The following is a 23127-nucleotide window of genomic DNA, read 5'->3' on the forward strand; positions in this document are numbered from 1 at the left end:
CCCAGCAAGGTAAGATCCTGATGAGAAGTGGTCAGTGCCAGCAGAGGTCAGGGCAATACAGCTCTCTCGCCGAAGCAGAGCCGACCAGGAAACGAAGAGCAACATGTCTGCGGGGCTGAAAGAAAATGTGATTGGCTCGACACTCCCACTACAGTCATTCAAAATCTTGGGCCACCCCCATGCCCTGGCTCCCCACACTGTAAGAACTCAGCTCCAAGTTCTGGGAGATGCTGTGCCTTCCCACACAGCTGAGCGTTAACTGGCCCCAAACCCACATCTTGGCCTACACACCCTCAGTCCAGGTCAGCCTCCACCTTGCCGCACCCGTCCCAGTCCCCCCCGCCCCACCATGGGGTGACCCACCCAGCCACACCCCAATCCCCATGCCCCCCACCCTGCCTGTGAGCTGGGAAGACTGCCCATCTCATGAAGAGCCCCTATTTTCCCCAGGGCTGGGACAGGGGTATAGACCCAGAACCACACCCGTGGCCCCGGCCCACCTCTCAGCGGCTCTCACCAAGCAGGGCCTCTCCCCTTCAGGGTTCGGCCTAAATGTGCCCCAGTGAACCGAACCCCCAGCACTGCACGTGTCTGTGACCCCGAGCCATCTTGGTTGTGACTTAGCCCAGACCCTCGAGCATTCCCAGTCCCACGGTGACAAGATGAGCTGCAGCTCCCAGTGGCTCCAGCACCCACAGGGCTTCAAATCAAGTTTAATAAATAAAACAGCAAGGGGATCAAGGCGGCTGTCACTTCACAGTGTGGGCCGTGGTACGAGGGAAGCCGAACCAACACTGCAGACAGGCTCAAGCCGAAACCCTCTCTGGGTGACACTCTGGGCTGGGGAGCACTGCCCTGCCCCCCTGGGGAACCCCACTTCCATGTGTGAACAAAACATAAATAAAACAGGAAGTGGGGGGAGAAAGGGGCCAGGACCCCAAGCCACCTTGCTAGGGAGCTTCAACAGAAATATGACCTGGGGGGCTGGGGGAATGGGCAGCAGGCGGCAGTGCCTTGGTACCAAGGGGGGTGCAGGTCACCTTCCTCCTCGAACCCTTGTGGGGGAGAGGGAGGAGGCAGGCGGGCGTAAAGTGCGCTTTTCCTGAAGTGGAGGGATGGGCGGGGCGGGCTGACTTCGAGGTATATGGCTCTGTGCCCCATGGGGTTTGGCACCGAGTGGCAACCGCCCACCGAGCCCTGGAGTCGCCTGGGGCCCTGCCAGGAGCACAAGATGAGCCGAGCAGCAAGCTGAGGTTGCCCAGGCGGGGGCTGCTGGTGGGGGGCGGCGTCCTGCTCTGTCTCCCTCCCAGGATGGCGGGACCTTTCCTTGCCTCGCTGGCTGGCCAGCACCAGGCCCTTGGCACCAGCTGCCTGGCGGGTCCCACGGCGGGGGCGGCAGCCCGGCCACCGCTCACCCCAGTCCTTGAAGAGTTCTGAAGCAGAGGATGTGCGACCCAAGGCCCGCGATGGGGGGAGGGTTGGGAAGACTGACAGGCAGGTCCCAGTGACCCCAAGTCCAGTCCGGGCCACACACGCCTACCCGAGGCCAGGGATCAACAGGTCATCACATTACAGCTGCAGGGGAGAGACCAAGAGACCACGGGTCAGTGCGGCCCCACAGCCCCGTGACCTGGTGCCGTGTGCCGACCACATGGCTCCCGGCCGTGCCGCCCCAGCGCACTGTGTTTTCGTGCACAGATAGGCCCCCTAGGGCAACACTGTCCTTGGAGCCAGGGGATGGCTGGTGTCTGGGGCCCAGCTGGGGGACCTGGCACCAGCCCATTTTTACCTTTTTGATTTTGAACCATATGAATGTATTACCTAGTCAAAAAAATAAGCCAAATTAAAAGTAGAGAAGAAATCAGAGAACAGCCTGTTCCATGGGGCCTCACTGTCCTGGGGCCTGGGGCCAACCCTCCCACACTCCTCTGCCCAGCCTGAGGCTGGGGGCACGACAGCTGGGACATGGGGGGCCCGAGGCAAGGGCCACACTCACTGTGACAGGGGCTCCGCGTGCAGCCCAGGGGCCGGGCATGCTGGGTGGGCAGCCAGGAAGGGGTTCACGTCCCCGATGCCGATGAGTCCAAACTCGGTGACCGACAGGGCCACCTGGGTGGGGGCCACAGCGTCCTCGGGACCCCCGCTCACATCTGCCTGGCTGGAGAGGAGAGGAAGCCCTTCCGGGAGGACACCAGGAGAGGCCAGGTCCACGGCCAGTCGTGGGCTGGTACTGGGCTCCGGGGAGGCCACAGCCAGGGGGCAGAAGGCAGGCTCAGCAAGGGCTGGGGGCCGCCGGAGCAGGGGCACAGTCGAGGATGTGTCCAGCTGCTGGAACGGACAGGGCCCTGGCTCAGAGGACGATAGGCCATCGGCACCATCCCCAGGCTTGCCAAGACTGCTGGCCGTGCTGTCCACGCTGAGCGACTCTGCAGAGGGAGGACACGGCTGAGGTCAGGCCCCTGCAGGACCCCACATCCTGCTGCCTGAAAAGTCACCCACTGAAAGTCACACTTCTGCTGACAAGCTGCAATCCGCAGGCCCCTCATCAAAAATATTTTCATGCAGATAAAGAACTACACACAGGCACAAAAGAAACGAGTCACACTGACTGCACCCACTGAAGAGGCTCTGCCTCAGGAGCCTGTGATCCTGTCTTTCACATCAGAGCAGACCTGGGTGAATACAAGCTGCCTGTGTGCACAGCAAAGTGAGGGTGAATGTGAACCTTGCAGGGCTCCTGCACATGCCCGCGTGACAGGCTCTTCTGGGACCAGTGGGTATGGACGCTCTCTGGACAAGCCAAGGACCCAAGAAGAAGCTGGAACCACGGGACAGGGAGCCCCAGAGTCCAGCAGATCCAGAGAGCAAAGGTCCTCATCCTCCCCTTCGTGGTCACCTTTGGAAACTCAAGTCACAACCCAGGCCTTGCCTCGCCCCTGTGTGGCAGTGGGCGTGGGACGGTGGGGAGCTGGGACATGGTCCTGGTCTCCCATGTGGTGGAGGGGCCTGTGGAGGAGGCTCTCACTTCAGGCCATGGGCACACACGGTGCCCACCACATAGAAAGCCAAGCCACTAGAAAAAGTCATGGGGGTGACCCCACGTACACATGACATTCGTGACTAGTCGTAAGGGTGGAGTGGCATGGGCTACCAGACCTCCACTCCTCAGAGCCCACCAGCCCCCAACAAGGTGCCATGAGGCAGGGGCCTCCCAGAGGAGCCCGTCCCACTCTCACCTGTGTGCATCTGTGCCATGGGGTCCTGCTCAGAGCCCAAGCTGTCGGTGGCAGGGGGCAGAGGTGGCGAGGAGCGGGGGCGTCCAGGGCCATCAGGGTCGCTGCTGTCCAGATCCTGGTCGGCGTCCCTGTGCGGAGAGGGCGCCTCAGATGGCAGGGGCCTCCCCACGACCCCAGCCCCTCGCCCCCTGCTGGGAGCCGGCTGTACGTACGTGGCTCCTGGCGGGCCACACTTCCTCCGGCCCAGCCGTGTCTGCTGGGAGAAGTACTCGTAGCGCTCTGACTTCTTCCACAGGTAGTAGTACTCCACGCACTCGCCCACCGACCGCGTGCGCACCTGGGGGCGGTGCCACGTCACCTCGGCCCCTGGGCCCCGTGCCCACCGGCCTAGCCCCCTGCCTGCGGGACAGTGGGACAGGCCTCCGCACCCACTGCTCTCAGACAGGGCGCTGACCCGCCCTCAACCTGCAGTCCCCAGGCCCAGCCCGTCCTGGCTGCAGCACAGTGGTGCCCCAGTGCATGCCGCTGCACTGTGTGGGCCCTTTCTGCCCCAGGGCCATGTGCCTGGCCCACATCCTTCACCCCAGGCTGCAAGCTCCCAAGGACAGTGGCATCGGCCATCCCTGCCCCTCTCAGGCCCAGCAGAGAGGAGGGAATGATGCCTAAGAGCCAGGAACAGAGCCTCTGCCGAGGACAGCACGACACGGCAAGCCACTCTCCCACTGGGCAGAGTCACTAACACTCACAGGAGAGCAGCCTGCAGTTGCAGGATGCCGCTGAGGACTCGTGAGGGTTCGTGACCCCAGGCACTGCTGCACTTGGGAACGCTGATGCACACCAAGCACCCTAGGGGGAGGTGGGTGCGCCACCTGGGAAGGCCTCCTGTGGTGACGGGGGCGTCCTCCCCCTGTGGAGGACTCCCCCAACAGCTGTTCACACATAGAGGGCCTGCACCAGTTCCCAGGGAGGGTCTGGGGACCATCAGGGGTCAGGGGCACACTGAGACTGCCCCACCTTTTCAATGAGACCCCTTCCAATTCATCCTTCCTCCCCGGGGTCATCTTTGCTGCAAACAGGAAACGTACACAGCCAGAGAGGCCACAGCCATGACCAGGGCACAGAGGAAATAAAGGCAGCGTGCGCACGGCAGCATGCCCACAAGGCACTGACCTCAAAGGGTGGGTCGGCGCCAAGCGCAGTCCCATCCCTACAGCAGTGGCAGGGGTGCCACATTCACCACCACCCTCCGGAGGAGACACCCTGCTCCTCTCCAGCTGCAAACCCATGAGGAGCGGGAAGGGGCCAAGGAGGGCGGTCCTGTGGGTGCAGGACCTTCTCCGACAAGGCTGAGGAGGGGGGAGCCGTGAGACACAGGGAACAGGCTCCCCGGCAGAGCCACGGAGTGCGTCCAGGTGTACCTCGGGCCTGCAGGCCAGAGCGGCCAGGGCTCTGTGAGTCATCACTCAAGAAAGCACGGCCAGGGGCATCGCTATGGGATGTACAGAGACCAGCAGTGACCCGTGGCCAAGGGAGAGGGACCCAGGTCCAGGGAGGGCAGGGAGCCCGGCACTTGGCAAGCCCTTGGGTCATGAGCCTTTGCCACAGTGACAAAGGGCCTGGGCTGTGTTTTGAGGGAACCAAGAAGCCCTACGAGCCTATGGCAGGGGTTGAGGGTGGGGCCCAGACTGGGGGTCGTGCTGTGGACCGGCCCCAGGCACTGGGCCACAGCTGTCATCCAAGGGCGTGGGAAGGGGTGCGACAGACCACCGGGGTGATAAGATGGGCTTCGCTGTGAAAATGCACCTTCAGGCCAGTGCCACCCAAATGGGAGCCTTCTCCTTGGAAATGAAGATTGGCCAGCAGACGCACCAGGACCCAGGACAAACACCAACAGGTGCAGCCAGCGAGGGGCTGCTCTGGGGCACAGTCCTCAGCTGCGGCAGCCTGCCTGTTGGCCTTGCGGCTCCCAGCCGAGGTGCACACACGCTCACCTTGTTCGCTTGGATCAGGTGGAAGTTCTTCCCGTGCACTCGGAAGCCGTGCTCAAAGTTCCGGCACTCCTCCTCGCCCCAGGCACAGAGGCCATCTGCACAGGGACAGCGGGCTCAGCAGGGGCGAGGCAGAGGGGAGGGAAGGGGCATGGGTGAGGCCAAGCAGGGGGCAGGCAGGGAGCCTGGAATGCACTCACCTCGGATCACCTTCACGTTGAAACGCAGCCTCCTCAGGGCTTCCTCTGCATTAAAATTGCATTTCACCAGCTCGTATAGCGCCTGGGGGAGTCATGTGCACACTTGTCACTTGCTCACCCAGGAGCAACAGCAGGGATGTGGGTCAGGGGCTTCCACACTACCAGGGCCCCTGCGACGAGCGATTCCACCTGAACCCCTGCCATCGCGGGACCACACCATGCTGCCCATCTGGCTTGGCTTCATGACAGGTCCTGATCCCCGTTCCAGGGCGGCCTCTCCGCTCCCCACACCCCTGCAGGCCTGACCACCCCGTTCCCCCAAGGTGTTCCCTCCTTCTCAGCACTATAGTGCCGCAGCCCGCTGCTCCCGCGGCAGCCCCACCTGTTCACTGTCCCTCACAGCTTCTCCGTCTGGGAGCTGTGGCCCGGCCACCTCGTGCCACCTCCTCTTCACAGCCCGGTACAGGAACTCCTCCACCTCCCTCTCGGGGAGGATGCTGGGGTCCCAGAGCAGCTGGTCTTCATTCTCATAGACTGTGTAGGAATGGGGCCAGGTCAGTCATGGGAGCCTTGAGGGGCGTGCACTCCCTCCCCTGTTTGTCTCCCCAAGCACCCGCCAGGGCAGGCCACCTCAGCACCCCACAGCACAGGGTCCTGGTTCTTTCACCCCTCCAGGGCCTGATCTGGGCACCCACACACCACGCGCAGGCTGTGAGGTCACCAGGCCAGGCTGCTCAGGGTCACTGAGTGGTGAACTGCAGGGGACCCACAGGGCACGGACCCAGCCAGGGGGTCAGAGGCGGCCTCCTTGAGGCGGTGGCAATGGGCCTGCACTGCGGGGAGGGAAGCCTCTGGGCGTGATCTCTGGGAGAGGGTTGTAGGTGACCGGTTCCAGGTGAGACCCGCCTGAGGCTGAAGCTACGCATCCAGGAAAAGCAGAGGCCCAAGGGGTGAAGAACCTAGACTGGAGAGTGGCACAGGAACCAGACGCCAGCGGGCTCGCTTAGGCAGGCTCTCCTGCGGCGGCCATAAGCGCACTGACCGTGGCCTCACAGGAGCCGAGAGTGTGCAGCCCTGAGGTGAGGAGGACCCTCTCCGCGGAACCTCCCCGAGTGGGACGCCATGCAAGAGCCGCACTCAGAACAACAGCTCCCTGTCGGGGAACTGGCTAGAGACCAACACGCCTGGCCAGTGCCGAGCACCTCAGGGCCAGTGGCCTCTCCAGGGACCAAGAGCTCCACAGGGCCTGCGGCCACCTCTCTCCACCTTCACAGTCAACACTGGCTCCCAGCCTGGACCGCGGTGCTCAGCCCGGAGGAGAGCAGGCCCCCATCTGGGAAGAAGAACACCCTCTGCGACTTTCACACTCTGTCCGCCTAGCATGTGAACCTGAGAGGAAAAGCATGCAAGGACAGGAGCCCGCCAATGGCTGCACGTGAGAGTGACTGAGCTGCTAGAGAGACCAGAGCACACGGGACGCAGGCACGTCCCAGCAGAGAGCCGGAACCCGTACAGAAGGATCACACGCACATCCTAGGACTGGGGCTGCGGTGTGTGAACCTAGGAGCCTGCTGGGCAGCTCTGACAGCAGCCTGGACAAACAAAAGACATGATTATCGAAGACAAAAAGAATTAAAAAAAGAATAAAACAAAAGAACGTGGAAATGAAGCTTCATAAGAACATACTTTAGGAAGTGTAAGATGGTCAAGCCAGCAGGATACGGACAAAGCAGGGGGCAGCAACATATTGAGGAGACAGTGGCCACAAATTGTGCAAAACTGGTGAATGCCACGGAACCAGAGATCCAAGAAATCCAGGATAAATACATAGAAATACACATAGAGGCACATCAGAGTCAAAATGCCACAAAACAAAAAGGTTATAAGCAGGCAGGGGAAAAAGGAATAATGGTTTCATAGGAAACAGTAAGACAGGTTCTGACTTTTTAATTGAAATGACAGACACCAAAAGACAGTGGGATGGAATCAGTCAAGTGCTGAAAAAAAGAAAAGCCTATAATCCTAGACATATATACCCATGAAAATATTCTCAAAAAAAAAAGGAAAGCGAAATTAAGACTCTCAGGCAAACTATAGATCAAATAACTCATCAACTCATCAACACCAGACCGGCACAAGAAATGCCCAAAAGGAAGTTCTTCACACTGAAGGAAGGGGTCCCAAACGGACACATAAACAAACATCCACTGTTCCGAACCACAAAGCGGTGATCTTGTGAGATGTGACGTCTGGAAGCAACAGCACAAGGATAGGACAGAGCAGGGATGAGTTAAAACTGCTCTCAGGTTCCTCAACGGGGAGCTAGGATGCGTTGATTTAAAGTAGCCTGATGGATCACTGAAAAGATATTAGAAAAATTAAAACTTACAAGCTAAACAAGGAAACAGAATCAAACCACTTGGCTAATCAGCAAGAAGACAAGGAAATACAGAACTCGTGGAACACACAGCGGGACGTGGACTCACACCCAACTGTTTCATAATCTACGTGAAAAGTAAGGGTTCCAAATACAGACTAAATACTCCCATTAAAAGACAAAAGACAATCAGACTGCATAAAAAGTTAGATCCAAATATATGTCATTTGCAGAGAATTCACTTCCAATAGGAGAAAAAAGACAAATCGTGCAACTGCCTGAGAGAGCAGCAAGCACACGGAGCATCGGCCACCAGACGACACAGCGGCCCTCGGGAGGGTCGGCTCAGGTCCCAGGCTGCTGTCACCCCGGGTCTCCGACACGGCGGCGTCTGGCTGAGAGTCAGCGACAGAAGGATAACCGGAAAATCCCCAGTGTCGGGAACTAAACAGAAGGCTTCTAAGTAGCCCATGGGACAGAGAGGGTTCCAGGACGCAAACCAGAGAATGACAAATGCAAACAAAATGAGATCGAAGGAAGGAAATAAAGATAAAAGTGAAAACCAAACAGGCAGAGATCAGACAAAAGAGAAACATCAACGAGCTGAAAGTTAGATGCTCACAATGGGTAATAAAATCCACAACCTTGAGAAGAATGAACAAGCGGGAACCAGAAAGGAGAAGACACAGACTTAACCAAGACCAGGGCTCCAAAGCGGTATCAGCACAGCTCCCCAAGGACACTGAGGACAGAAGGGGCTGCTACGGGCTTTTTGAAAATACAGGTGACAATGTAGGGGAACGTGAACAACTGCTCAAAAATGCACCTTGTCGAAACAGAAACACAAGCTCTGAACAGACATATATATATTATGAAAAATGGATTTGCAATATAAAACGGTCCACAAAAATGAAGCTAAACCACAGGCACACACAGCTTCACTGAAGAACCCTTCCCAATACCTAAAGGAGAGACGGGAGGAGCGTGATACAAACCTTAGAAAAGGCAATTGCAGCAGACGTGAGAAGAGCCTGAAGTACAGTGAGATGACAGGCTGGCACCCCTATGACATGGGCAAGCAAAGTCAAGCACGGATTTACCGTGGTAGCCACATGCTCTCAAGGCGCCACAGACCCCAGATGCTGAGCGCTGAACCGCTGCTCCTGGAAAAGCACCGGCAGCTTCCCGGAGCTTCTGGTCAGAGCCCTCCCGCCCACTGACCAACACACAGCCTCACCACCGGAGTGCTTCTGCGAGGACCCTCACAGCACTCTACCTCTCTGCTCACGCCTGAATAAAGCTCCTCAACGTGTTTTCTCCAAAAGGCACATTGCGGCTTCCCTGTCCTTATTTCACCAGACAGCTACACATGAGGCCAGTTAAACATCAGAACTGCCAACAAACACCATGAAGATGTGAAACACGGGTTTTGGAAAAGACACATTTATGGTGTGAAGGCCAAGAGGACAGGCAGGGCGCCTCCTCGCTCGAACTTGGCTGGGAGGCGCACACTGCAACATAACTTTCCTGCCATTCTGTATGTCTTCATGTCTAAGTGTTCACGAAAACAGCCCAAGAGGCAATTCTGGGGCTACAAATGAATTTTAGCCAGTATGAAAATTCAGATACCGGATACACAAATGAGACGGGCTGAACGTGCGTGCAGGAGTGCATGCAGGCACACACACACACGGCCCGACTGAACATCTGTCAAAAGCACATACTACACTAACAGAATAAAAGGAAAAAAAGGCCATCTCCATATGGGCAGAAATATGATAAAATTCAATATTCATTCATGGCAAAAACGTCAGCTACTAAGAACAGAAGGAAACTTTCTCATCTGATAAAGAGCATCTGCAAAAATCTTACAAGCAACATCGTACTCCATGGGAAAATGCTGAATGCCCTCCCCAGGTCTGCAGACAAGACCCTCCATCACCACCTCTCTTCGCATCAACACCAGGTCTTCCCAGTCCAGGAAGGCCAGCAAAAGCAATAAAAGTTACAAAGAATGAGGAATAAAATAAAGCTATCATTCACCGATGAATGATTTAAACCAAAAAAATTCAAAAATCAGCAAAATACTAAAATTAGTAAGTGAATTTTGCAAAGTCAATGTGTACAAAATCAACTGAAATATAAATATTCCATTTCAACTGGCAAAAATCAGGTAGTAAATGAAATGTTACATTACATCCCTTACAGTTATGCCAACAGGAGAACAAGCACACACAGAACCCCTACACAGAAAGCTGCCAGGCCGGAGACTTACAGACCTCAACACAGAGGTGGACCATTCCGCGGCCAAAGCGTCCAACTGTTAATGGATCAACTCTCCTCAAATAATCTAAAGATTCAATGCAACGCTAATCAAAACCCTAGTAGGTACTTCTCAAGGCATGTGATGAGTTAATTAAAACCTCTGATGGTGCAGTGAAACTTGTGACGTTGGAAGACTTGCATCATGTCAGACTTACTTCAAAGCTACAGTAATTAGGATGCGTGGAAATGACCCAGGAGCAGAAGTTAATGGAACAGCAGCCCAAGCAAGACATCTGCGTCGTGGACACTTGGCTTCTGCCAAAGGCACCACCCCAGCAGTCCAGTGGGGAAGAAGGGCCTCTCAACAGGTAGCATGGAAGCAAAACGAACCTGGACACGCGCTTCCGACCACACACCAAAAAGCAGACCAAGTGAGATCACAGCCTCACAGTGATGGGGAGAGTGAGGGTGGCCATTTTCAGCGCCTGCAGAATCTTTGACCAGCACACACACGCATGGCTAAATACGAGTAGCTAAGTTGGACTTCAAGACACTGAAGATGGAGAAAGCGTCTGCAGTGCATGTGGCCAACCAGCACCCAGAACAGAAAGGGCCCCCGGGTGAGAGAGACACAAGTGCTCTAGAACTGGGGAAAAGCCTCCGGCGGGGCACACCACAGGCAACATTCTGATGGCCAGTGTGCATACGAGTACTCATCACAGAAATGCCAATGAAAGGTGGGTGAGACACCACACCACCCACTGCCAAGGCACCTCCAGAGCTGCGGAGGGCGTGCATGACCATAACCTCACACGCTGCTGGGAGGAACCCTCTGAGCAGCTGCTATGGACCCAAGCACAGGCATCGCATACGACTCAGCCACCTGCCCAGGACCCAGTCTGCAGGCCCACAGGAAGACACGAGTACATTCATGACCACAAGTAGAAGCAAGCAGCCCGTGGATCCCCCGCAGAGATCAGCCAGTACGGCGTGCCGGCACCACGTGTGCAGGGACCTGAGCTCACAGGTGTCCCGCGGCAGGTGGCCAGTTTCCACCCCGAGGGACCAAGGGCTGGCTGCTTCGTGGGGCAGGCTTAGAGGACAGAGAGAGCGGGACGACAGGCTCCGAGGCTGAGTCCTCCCAGGCTGAAGCCAAGGCATGGGCACCAAGGCCGTCTTCTGGGTCAGGGTCCTGCGTGTCCTCACACCCAGAGAGTCCCTGCTGCCGTCCCGACCCAGCCAGGCCACGCTTTCCTGACTCCCATCCTTTGCCACCGAACCCACAGCCCACCCTCCAGCCCCGCAAGGCCTTGATCTCTTTACTGAAGGTCCCTGTCTCCCTTGTCTGTCCCATCCCACCCTGATCCCAGCTACTGAATCATCTCAGATGGGCCACGAGTGCCAGCCCATACCCTACAGAGGCTTTGGGACAAGAAAAATATGACCCAAGTCACCAAGCAAGTGACTTCCCATCCAATTTTCTTCCCCTATACACAGAGATAACCATTCCTATTTCAAAGAACAGAGCCCAGCTGTCTACTCCAGTAGAACAGGGCAGAGGGACACCAGCCTCTGGAGGACATCAGAGACGAGACCTGGACAAGGTGAAGCAGTGACCTGCAGGCCAAGTGTGGAGGAGAGAAACCAGGCCGAGAGGGAGAGGGATGGAGTGGATGGAGCCGAAGGCAGGGCACGGGCTGCCAAATGCCCATGGTGGCGGGACCACTGAGCATCAGGGTGGACGTCAGCTGAGCTGCCTTGGCCACAGGGTCAACAGTCTCCCCACTCCCTCTCCCACTGGCCTCGGCCCACTGAGTGCCCTGCAAACTCAGGGTGGCACAGGGCGGGCACCTGCCTGTCCTGCCCCCAAGTTCCCCCAGGACCAGGGAACTGGCTCTGGCTAGACAAGCAGCAAGTTCCTTCCTGGCGGGTGTGGGGTTTCATGTCTTCGCTCCCCCATCACCAGGCCCCACTTACTCTTCTCACTGTGGCGGTTCAAGTGCAGGTGGCTGAGGTCAGCTTGGAACTGAGGCCCAACCATGATCTCCTGCAAAGGAAAAGGCCTGGAGGAGTTAGGGCAGACAGGAGGCCCGGCTGTGCGGTGCTGACGTGGGCGCCGGGCTGCCACACACACAGCCCCAGGCTGCCTCAGTCTGTGCGACCTGCCCGAAGACACCAAGTCCTGTGGCCCCAAGAGGCCTGGGTGTGGGTGTGACTGACTGACTGCACCCACTCACCCATCTCCAGGGGAGGCAGTGGGGTCCAGAGCCCCCAGGACAGGACCCCAGGGCCACGTCAGCAGAAGCAGCACGGTGCCAGGTCCCAAGTCCACAGTCAGTGGCCGGCCCACCTCTCGGGAGCTGCGCACTCAGCCTCCCCAGATGGGCAGAGGCCAGTGTGGAGTGTCCCATGGGGTAAGAACCACGCACCTTCTTACACTTGTTGGCAGGAAGAGGGTCCTCCGTGTCCGACGAGGTGGAGGAGCCAGGCTCTTTGTCTGCGTCAGCCAGGAGGCAGGCTTTGGGGACAGGGGAGCAGGTGAGGCACACCCATGACACCAGGCAGCCCACCCAACCCAGGGCCCAGGATCTCCACTGCCTGCAGCCTGTCCCCTATTCTCCAGCCACCTGACCCCCACAGGCTGTGCCCCTCGAGAGACCCTGGCCAGGTGGCAGCGCACCACAGGAGCGGGAATAGGGATGCCGGAAGCCTCCCTCTGCCGGGGTTGCTAAGCCACCAGGCCCTCAGCCCAGCACCTCATGCTGAAGGGCCTCACAGGCCACGGAGGCAGGCAGAACTGAGGAGAGGCAGACCTTAGGACACCGCCCAGACATGATGGTCTTGCGGCTACAGGATCCAACACATTCCCTCCTTGTCCAGCTCACAGGCCAGGGTAGGGAAGATGGGAACCCCAGGGCACCCCCAGGGTAACAGACACCTGTTGCACCTGTGCATGAGCTCCCTGACAGCAGCCCGGGGGCCCCTCTGTCTGTGCCACCAGAGCCCTGCCCCACCGGTCCAAGTGGAGGAATGGGTGGGACACCTACATTCACTCTGGCTAGGAAAAAGGTCGGAGGCCTCATGGGAGGTCACAGACGGGGTGAGGTCGTCGGCCGAGGACTGTGTCTCTTCCTCTTCTTCCCCTGAAAGCAAATCCTTCGCTATTTGTTCCTTTTAACAAGAAAGTAAAGAACATTTTTGCAGCGTGTTTTAACAATCTCAAAATAACACGACACTGATGGCACTAATGCAATGAGCCTCCCTCTGGGAGCGCCCTGAGCCTCAGGTGGGGTGGTTCTTCCCACTCTGCAGATGGGGAAAACAGGCGCAGGCCAGGCCAGGCCAGCCAGGGACGCTGGCATCAACTGCGTGCAGCCCCCGAGCCCATGCCCTGCATCTGGAAAGGGACACCGCCCACACCCAGAGCTGGGGCATCAGAGCCCCGTCGCTTTCTCCACTTGGGCACCTGGTTGTCAGCTTCAGGAATCAAGCCCTCCCTCCTGACTCCCACCCTGGACTCGGTCAGGCCCGGCCTGGGTAACTGGCTCTGCTTACCTCCGTCCGGCTGCAGCTCTCCTGGCCAGTCTCCATCAGCCTCCCTCCAGCCTGTGGGCAGGGTGCCTCTGCCCCCGCCCCCTCCCTGGGCCTCTCTAAGCCTGAGGAGGAGAGCGGGGCCCCGAGGGGGCGGACCAGCCTGCGCACTCTGCTTGCCCTCCCCACTCCGTGTCTGCGGTCCCCGAGTCCTCCCAGCCGTTCTGGGAAGAGCCCCTCACCTTGTCCAGGGTCATGTCCGGGAGGTGGGCTGCAGGGCCGCTGCCTTCGCTCTCCCGCTCTGAGATGGGGTCTGAGGGCTCATAGCCGTACAGGGCGAGCAGCTCATCAAGGGGCATGTCCCTGCTCTGGGGGGAAGGCTCTGTCAGGCAAGGCTGCTCTGGGGGTCTGTTCCCCCTCCTGCAGCTGAGCCCTGTCACCGACCCAACGGGGACTGCTCGGTCACATCCCAGCTCTCCCCAGTCGGGCCCCAGGCCTGGTCCTTCATCCAGGGACTCCCTTGCAACCCAGGAGTGGCACAGACGCAGGGCTGCACCTGAGCCCCAAGGGGCTCACCGTTTGCCTTAAGTCAGAGCCTGAAGGGTGCAGCCAGCACCGGCCTGGCGGTGCCGCCCAGCAGCGTGGCAGAAGGAGGTGCACACACCACCACCAGCAGTGCTACAGGAGAGTGCTCGCTGGACGTGGCTGTGGAATCCACGCCACTCTGCTCTGCTTTCACAAAGCTACCACTTGCTCTAATTTGCGGTAGCAACAAAATATATCCACAACTACCTGAGAAGGTTGTTAAACACGCTTCCCTTTTCCAAGAATGCATCTATGAGGCTGAATTTGTGTTCAACCAAAAGAATGCACCAGGACAGATTAAGGTCTGTTTAAAAGGCAACAGCTGGAGTCTCGTATCTGCTTCTACACTTAGAGATTTAGGCAAATTTCACTGTTTTCCCTAATTTTTTTTTGGTCCAGAGAACTGTTATTTTTTCACTTTCATAAACATGTATTATTTCCATTAATAGTGGATTTACTGTATAAGCTACATAAACAAAGCTCCTTGAGATTCTCAAGAATTTTGAAGAGCATAAATGGGGCTCTGAGGCCACAAGTCTGCAAGGAGGGTGTTAAGCTAGCTGCCCCATCTGGAGCCTCGGGCCCGAGGCAGGACCACACCAGGGCCGGGGCCTCAGCCAGGCGCTGCCGAGTGCTTATCGGCCACGTGCAGGCAGTGCTGGTCACTGCAGCGCCTGGGCAGCACGGACACTAATCAGCCAGATGAAGAACCATGTAGCTTGCCCAGGTGGGCTCCACCCACACAGGGGACAGGGGACAGGCTCAGCCTGGTACCTGGGACATGAATTCCTTCTCCAGCTCCTCCTCAGACTTCTCTGGGCCTCCCTCGGCCTCCTCACTCTCCTCCCGCACACCGTAGCTCTGCGACAGGATCTCTGCGAGGTGAAACTGGTGGTCCGCAGAGCCCATGGACACCACTGTGGAGGAGGCGCCAGCCCACATGAGCTCCTCAAGCCCGCCCCCATCATCGCTGAGCCTGCAGACGCCTGGGGCAGAGGAGCAACCGTGGCCCAGCTATCACTAGGGATGAGGCCTTAGCACATAGACGTGTGTGCGTGCATACATGTTCCGCTATGTGCGTGAGACTGTGTGCATGTGTACAGGCAAGCACACATGCATGCTAGTGGTCACCACTGTCAGTACACATGTGGAAATTCCCAGAAGAATGACTCCTGACCAAACAGCACACACAGATTCTGGGAATCTGGCAGATGTGTTCTCCTGGGGGATTGCTTGGTCTTCCTGACCAGACACCTGCAAGGGTTTGGGAGAGACCAAGTGGACTAGGAAGAGATGAGCACCAGTAAGCTAGGATGGGAAGAAGCAGACAGACTTGACAGAGCTGGGTCCCTGCCTGATCAGAGCGGCTCCTGAAATGCAGGTGTGATGCTGTGCGCCCACCTCTGTGAGTTTCCACAGGAATGCACAGGGCAGGGGGGACGCTCATGGGCAGCACGCCGTAGGCCCCCCAGTGCCAATCCCTTTTCCTGCCACTCAGTGTCAACTGTACAGCCCAGCAGGTGATGGAGGATACCACATTTTGGGGTTTCCCAACAGAACCAAGATGTGTTCTCTGCTATCTCTGCATGACCGGTCTTCAGTAAGTTAAAGTGTACAAAAAACAAACAAAAAAGGACATATCTAGGGAGCAGCGCCCCCAAACCAGACAGCAGTGACTCCCCAAGGTGGGTGCAAAGCTTGCGGCAACAGGGGGTGGAGCTGCAGGAGGCCAAACAGGAGGGGCAAGAGGCCAGCACAGGGTGGGTGGAAGCCACCCAGGGATGGTGCCCACACAGCACCAAAGTGCCCAGTTTTCCTTCAGCAAGTTACCCAGCCCACAGTCCTGACAAAACCTGCCTTGAGGGAGGAGCTCTGATCTCCTCCTGGGTTGCCCGGCCTCCGCTAGAGAAGGGGGAAACCCACACACCCCTGCCCTGGACTCTGGGAGCCGGTGCACAGTCTCTGGCTCTCCCAGGTGGTGGAGATTCTGTCTCTCACAATCACTTAGACCCTGGCAGCCTTGGGCAGGAGGAAGGGATGGGCAGGTACCTGCTGTCTGCACGCTGGGCTGCCCGGGCCCTAGATGGTGAGTGAGACAGGTGGCCACACCAGGACTCCGCCTCTCCAGTGAGGAGGCCTGTGAAGGAAGACAGGCAGTGAGCTCAGCTGGCCCAGACCTGCTGGCAGACATGGGGGCAAGGCACCTAAGAGTAGGCACAGGTCAGAGCCTGGCTCCCCAGTGACCTTGGGAAGTTGCCTCATCTGGAGGAATCTCAGTTGCTTCCAGGCAGAAACTGACAGATTCCAAAAATCACATGGAAACTCAAGGAACCCAGATTACCCAAATAATCTTGAAATTGAAGAACACTTCCTTATTTGAAAATTACTACAAAGCTCAGTAATCAAAACAGTGTGGCACTGACACAAGGCTAGACATTTAGACCTGGAACAGATTTGAGAATACAGATATAAAACCACACATTCATAGCTAACTGAATTCTGACTAAGGTGACAAAATAATTCAACAGAGAATCGTCAGTCAACACATAATGTTGGGACACCTGCACACCCAACACCACAGACAGCTTAACTCGGCATGGATGGAAGGCCTCGAACATGAGCTAAAGCTAAACAACTCACAGAAAACTGGGATAAACCTTCATTACCTTGGACTGGCTAATGACTTCTTAGGTAAGACTCTAAAAGCATACACAACAAGAAAAAAAGATAAACTGGACTCATCAAAGTAAAAAACTTCTGTCCTATAAAGAACATTATCAAGATACTGAAAAGATAACTCACAGAATGGGAAACAATATTTGCAAATTATATGAAAGGAAAGGGACTTGTACCTAGAATACAGAAAAAAGTTCTTACTACTCAATAAAAGGAAAACAACCCAATTTAGAAATGGACAAAGAATCTAAATAGGCATTTTCCCAAAGAGATACACAAATGGCCAATAAGTACAGTAAAAAATACTCAACATGAAGGGAAAGCAAGTCAAAACCACAGTAAGACACCCCTTCATCACCACAGAAAGGTTATGATCAGGGGCAGATCACGCAAGGGGCACCTCACAGAACCAAGGGCAGCAGAATGCGGACACCCACGCACAGACGTCGGCTGGAGCTCCCGCTTTGGAAGACAGTCCAGCAGCTCCTCCAAAAGTTAAGACAGTGTCAGCACATGACCCAGCCATTTCACTCCTGGGTATATGTGGAAGGGGTTCTGAGTACGCCACCCCAAAACACACTGCTCTAACATATGAAGCTGAAGGCAACTAGGGAAAGAAGACACAGGATGAGCTCTGCCCCCAGGAGCTTGAGAGCGGAACATAAACCCCTGCAAGGGTGTCTCCCCCTTCCCGGACCAAGAAGGTATGGCCATCTCACCCCTGGAGACGAGATGGCACCCGAATCTGCACAAACAGACCTTACCAACTGGCTTGATCTCCCACTAGCTCCCCAGGGATCTCCTCCCCATGACCTGTTGCCCTTAACAACCCACAGGCCTCCCGGGCCAGTCACTCCTCTAGATTTACTGTCCTTTCGTTAAGATGCTGTAGAAGCCCAAGCCCTGACCACCCTTTGGGTCCCTCATGGCCAAGGGCTCCTGGGTGCTGTGCATCAGCTGCTCGTTTCTCTCATTAGTCTGTCTTTTATCATCTAAATCGCAGGGCCCCAGCTGAAGACCCCAGGACAGAAAGTGCAAAGTCAGGCTTCACCTCCCCTACAATACCAACAGGAAAGAAAACATACCTCTACACTGAAACTGAATGTTGAGTGTTCGTATGATTACACACAATATCCAAATGTGGGAGGACCTGAGTGTTCATCAGCTGACAGACAAACCAAAATTAAAAAAATGGGATGGTATTCAGCCAAAAAAAGGAATGGGGCCCTGCCAAGCGCTCCACGTGGACAGGCCCCAAGCCCACAGTGCTCAGTGAGCACCACCAGACACAGAGGGCCACATGGAGTGTGACCCATTTCTGTGACACATCCCCAACAAGCGAATCCACAGACAGAAAGTGGGCCTGGGAGTACCAGGGGCTGGGTAGGGACAGGGGGTGACTGAGGAGTGTAAGGCTTCTTTGGGGGTGATGGAAGATTCTAAAATCAGTAATGATGGTCACACAACTGTGAATACACCAGCCATCACTGAATTGTGCACATTAAAATAAATGCATTGTATGGTATGTGAATCCTACCCCAGTAAAGCTGCTTGCAAAAAAGAAAAAGAAAAGAATAAGAATAAGAATATTTAATGAAGTTTAACAACTTAGAAACTAGTTTGCTATGAATTTCCCCACTGACTTCCTCACTGGGTCCTCAAGAAGACCTGACAAGGTTGTGGAATCATCCTCTTAATGAGAAATAAGGGCCTCAAAGCTCAGAGAGGTCAAATCACTTACCAAAGTTCACACAGCAACTTAGGTGATACAACCACAGGACAGAAGGTACAAAGTCAGGCTTCACCTCCTGGAGACGAGATGGCACCCGAATCTGCACAAATAGACCTCACCAACTAGCCTGATCGCCCACTAGCTCCCCAGGGATCTCCTCCCCATGACCTGTTGCCCTTAACAACCCACAGGCCTCCCGGGCCAGTCACAAACTCAGGCTGTGACTCAGAGCCCCTTTACAGACCCACCACTCTGCATGGAGCATAAATGATGGTACAGGAATGTACAGTACAGCCATGAGCACTGGAGTAACGCAGGCAGAAGCTGGCAAGGACCAGAGATGAGAAGCATGAAGCCCACTGGGGAAAGAGCCCCATGTTCCCTGGGAGGAAGTGCGGCGCAGGTGGCCTCTGCCGGGAGCACCTCAAGTTTTAAGTTGGAAGTGTCACCACCCAAGCTTTAGCCCCATGATGGCAGAGGCGATGACGCAGAGACGTGGGGGGAAGGAGTCGCAGGAAGCAGGGACTGGAGGCAGGCAAGGAGCACAGAGCACCTGGCAGCCTCGGGGCATCTCACAGAGCCCACGGCCTGGCAGAGGCAGCCTCACCTTCCTTCCAGGAAACAGCATGCTGCCATCAGCTTGCAGGCCACCTGCACAGCCACTCACAAGTGTGGCCATGGTGCCAGCACCCTCTGACGCTCTAGTACACCAGCCTCCCAAGCTGGCTCCCTTCCCACCTTCAGGGCTGGCTTTCTGTCTCTTGCCACCAAGAGCCCAGAGGAGTAGGGAAAAAGAGAGGCCAGAGTCAGGACGGCTCCTCTCCCGGAGGGAGCAGCTCTCTGCCACGCCCCTCTCTCCTGAAGCACAGCCTCAGGTGTGATGGTCTGAGGTCCCTGGCAGGGCCTGGGAGGACCTGGCCCTTATCTGACTTGCCCTTTGACACAGGAGCTCTGGCAGAGAGGACAAGAGAGCAGCAGCTGGGAACGGCAGAAATCAGGAGGCAGCCTCTCCCGGGGGGATCCCAGCTGCCTGCTGCCATAGGACACCAGGTTCCTTTCCAGGTGACTCCCAGTTACCCAAAGTCTCCAAGGAATAGACTGCATGGACGCCCTCCCAATCCCTGACCCATCATCCAGCCTCCAGACAGAGCCCCCTCTCAGTGGTGGGACACCCAGGGTTCCTACTTCCTCCTCCAGAGCCCAGGCCCTCCAGCTGGCTGAGGTGGAGGAAGAGGAAGGACGGGGAGTGGGCTCACGGTGCCCTGGGTAAACACAGTCAGGGTGGGGAAGAGAAGGCAAACTACATTCCGAGAGAGCCGCACAGACCTGGTGGAGGAACCAGTGCTCATCAGCAGCAGGTGGCACCCCATCCATGCCAGGAGGGCCCCGTAGCTAGAATGCAGAGCACAGAGCAGCCCTCCTGAAGGGGCAGCCCCAGGCCTGGCCTGCAATGGTGCCACACTGTGTAACCCAGCTGCACGCTCCCCTGGGGTGATGCTGACACGCCTCCCTTCCAGAGGTGGGTTCTGCACCCCTCCCTGTGCATCTGGCTGGGCCTGGGGCTGTGGTGGAAGTCCACATGACTTACAAGGCAATGCGGTTTCCACCTGGAGTCTTTTGAGACAGTCACTCCTAGAACCCAGCCGCCGTGCTGGGAGGAAGCCCGAGCTACAGAGAGGACATAGGTAGTGTCCCTGCCAGCACCAACAGCCACACACTTTCCCCACCGGGGTTGGGCCCAGCCCAGCCACGCACCTATGGCACCACATGGGACCCCGAGTGAACACCACCAGTCGACCATCAGTGCTGTGGTAGGTAACAATACCTGTAGTTTTGGGAAACGTTTTCAAGGAGTCATTTCACAGCACTAGTTAACCAAGCACCTCCCTCCACCCAGCTCAGGGGTCCGTCTCCACTGAATGCCCCAGCATGGCAGGCCTCCACCCCATCGTGTCCACCGAGCACCTACTGAGAGGGCACGGCAGCTGGGCCTGGGTGCGCTGCAGTCAGCCCAGAAACAGGTTCCACCCGTCTCCACCCACATGAGCTACCAGTCTAGTTGGGACACAGAAAACAGCAGGCACAGTAGTGAGGGGATGAGGGGAGATAGGCAGGGGGGAAACAGTGCAGTCCGGGAGGACCTCCGAGGTGGCCTCAGGATGGGGCCTGCTGGGTGATGGAAGCAACGTGGCAACCAAGTCCCTCCAAGGAAGCAGAGGACATAAAGGACTCCGCAGAGAGCACAGGGGCCAGAGTTGGGGCGGGGTAGATACTCAGGGACCACACCACTGGGCGGGGGTCATGAAAGGAGACACACTTTATCCTAGTGACAGCAAACAGCCAAACAGCCAAGCAAACACAAGACGCAGACGGTGTACTTAGGTTTTTCAAAGATAAATCTGCTATCAGTGAAGAACTCCATCTCCTCTCATGATGCTCATGGCTGCCGAGGTGACACCAAAACCCAGGCAGCCGACGCGGGGAGCAGCCTACTGCTGGCTTACAAACCCCCACTTCCATCTGTTAGCTCGCTTTATTTGGTAAGATTCGGCTTCTCTGTACGAGATTTTGGGAGACTTTTTGGCTCTTCCCATTTCAAAGATAAGGAAGCCAATGCTCTGAGGTGCTCAGTGACCTGCCCGACATCACGTGGAACAGGTCTCACTGGAACCTCTGGGGGGATGCAACAGGTCTGGCCATGGCTCACCATGTGTGAATCTGCACACTTGTTGATCCTTTACTGGCCAGCCTCTCTGACCAGACTCTACACCCTTTAGCACAGGCACACTCACAGCCAGACCCTCAGGGCCTCACATGGAGCCAGGCACGTACGGGACCTCACACACAGGGTTTCTCCAAGCAAACAAACTCAAATTCACTGAACTGGGTACCACCTCAAACTGTAAACAGGGGCACCCAGGGCACTGGCTGCCATAAGGGTTCCAGGGGCTTGGCACTGGGCAGGCAGAGACAGTGGCCAAACCCAGCAGGTCCTAGAGAAGGCTGACTGGGGAGTCTGTACCAGACACCCCCAACACACAGCTCCCTGCCAGGCCAAGAATGCTGCCCAAATGGCCCCTGGTGCCCTGGAAGAACGCCACCCCTGCCCCTGGGCCAGGCACATACAAAAACACACACATTTGACCACCACATCCCTGCTGAGCCATTGGGAGACCTGGCTGCTGCCTCTGACCCTGGAGGCCAGCCACTGCCCCCATGAGACCTCAGTCCCCTAAATGCCCCCTAAGGAAGAACTCTCTAAGAACCAGCTAATGAGGTCTGGCCCTGTACCCGTACGTCCACCCCTCTTCAGCACAAATGCAGGGCCTGTCACTGCCCCTGAGGTGGGTGGTGGGAAAGACCTGCCAGTTCTGCCCTAGACAACACCACCCCATGTTGTGCTAAGACATGAACACCAATGTGGCCCCCATGACCAGGCCAAACATCCCACAAACCTGCCGTGTTTCATTGGGTGGCACCTCCTCCCCTCTGGGGCTCAGCGTCCCCCCACTTGACGAAGGGTCACTTGCTGGGTCTGTGGACTTGTTTGGTGTCGGCTGTAACTTCTGCATCCCCAGACTGAACCAGCATGTTCCCAACAGGTGCATTATCTCATTTCATCCTCACTAGGGCCCTGAAGGATGAGCACAAGTCCCACTGTCTTACCCAACATTCCAAAGTAAAAAAAAAAGTCCGTTTCTCATCCCTGCTTTGACCTGACAGGAAACTCTGATGTCTTTTTATCCCAGGCGGTCCTAGGTGAGTTTGATCAAGCATCACAGCTCCAAACCCCACAGATCCTCAAATGCGGGTCAACTATTACCGCCCACATATACCTGGCCCCTTTGGGCCTGTTCGGAAAGAGAAAGGAGACCCCAAGAAGCAAGTTCAAGCCGCCGATCAAGGCTGGTCTTACTGCCTGCGCAGCGCAGGGCGGGCCCCCAGTCGGAGTTCGAATCCCGCCCCGGACCCGGCGGAAGGGCGAATCGCGGTGCCCAGGCCCCGGAGCTCGAGGGCGGGCCGCGCTGCTGAGTCCCACCCGGGTACCGAAGTGGCTCGGCCGAGAGCGCACTCGGCAAAGTTGGCAATGCAGGGGAGAGCGGCTGCATGCCACCGGGCCGGGAGACCCGGGAACAGGGAACACCGGGCGCGGGCCGGGAACCGGGCCGACAACTGGGCGCGCCTCCATGCTCGCCCGCCCACCCCTCCCACTCCGTGCCCCCAACCCCCTGCGCCCGCACATGCGCGTTGCAGCCCGCGATGTGGCAGCCGGTGGGGGGGCCCGGGGGCGGCTGCCGACGGAGCCCCGCGCACCTCGGGTTTCGACGGGCGCGTCGCCCCGGGCCCGGCCTCAGAGCCGCGGGGCGGGGTCTCGGCGCCCGGGACCGCGACGGGGCCGAGGTCCGGCGGCGGGGGCGCGGGCGCGCAGGGGCGGGGGGACCTGCTCCCCCAGCCCGCTCACTCACCTCCGCCATGGCCGTATGTGCGCGGGAGGCGGCGGCCGCTCGGGGATCCCCGGATGCGAGGCCGCGCGCTC

At 57.2% G+C, this 23127-nt stretch overlaps 1 protein-coding gene across 2 annotated transcripts; it reads right to left on the reverse strand.

Moving 5' to 3' along the window:
- Positions 1-703: 703 nt before the first annotated feature.
- On the reverse strand, positions 704-23094 carry MIER2 (MIER family member 2). Of its 2 annotated transcripts, XM_036889914.2 has the most exons (14): positions 23057-23094; positions 16232-16319; positions 14957-15099; positions 13840-13965; positions 13114-13237; positions 12496-12584; positions 12044-12113; positions 5807-5958; positions 5425-5506; positions 5228-5322; positions 3449-3573; positions 3237-3364; positions 1997-2426; positions 704-1575 (listed from the first exon to the last, which is right to left on the reverse strand). In XM_036889914.2, the coding sequence occupies exons 1-14, from the start codon at positions 23063-23065 to the stop codon at positions 1554-1556; spliced, it is 1683 nt and encodes a 560-aa protein (XP_036745809.1). In that variant the 5' UTR covers positions 23066-23094; the 3' UTR covers positions 704-1553. The 2 variants fall into 2 exon arrangements, with proteins under 2 accessions (XP_036745809.1, XP_036745810.1); XM_036889915.2 differs by lacking the exons at positions 14957-15099; positions 16232-16319; positions 23057-23094 and adding an exon at positions 14174-14385.
- Positions 23095-23127: the final 33 nt, after the last annotated feature.

The sequence above is a fragment of the Manis pentadactyla genome, chromosome 12 (genome assembly GCF_030020395.1).
Source record: "Manis pentadactyla isolate mManPen7 chromosome 12, mManPen7.hap1, whole genome shotgun sequence".
Classification (NCBI taxonomy): Eukaryota; Metazoa; Chordata; class Mammalia; order Pholidota; family Manidae; genus Manis; species Manis pentadactyla.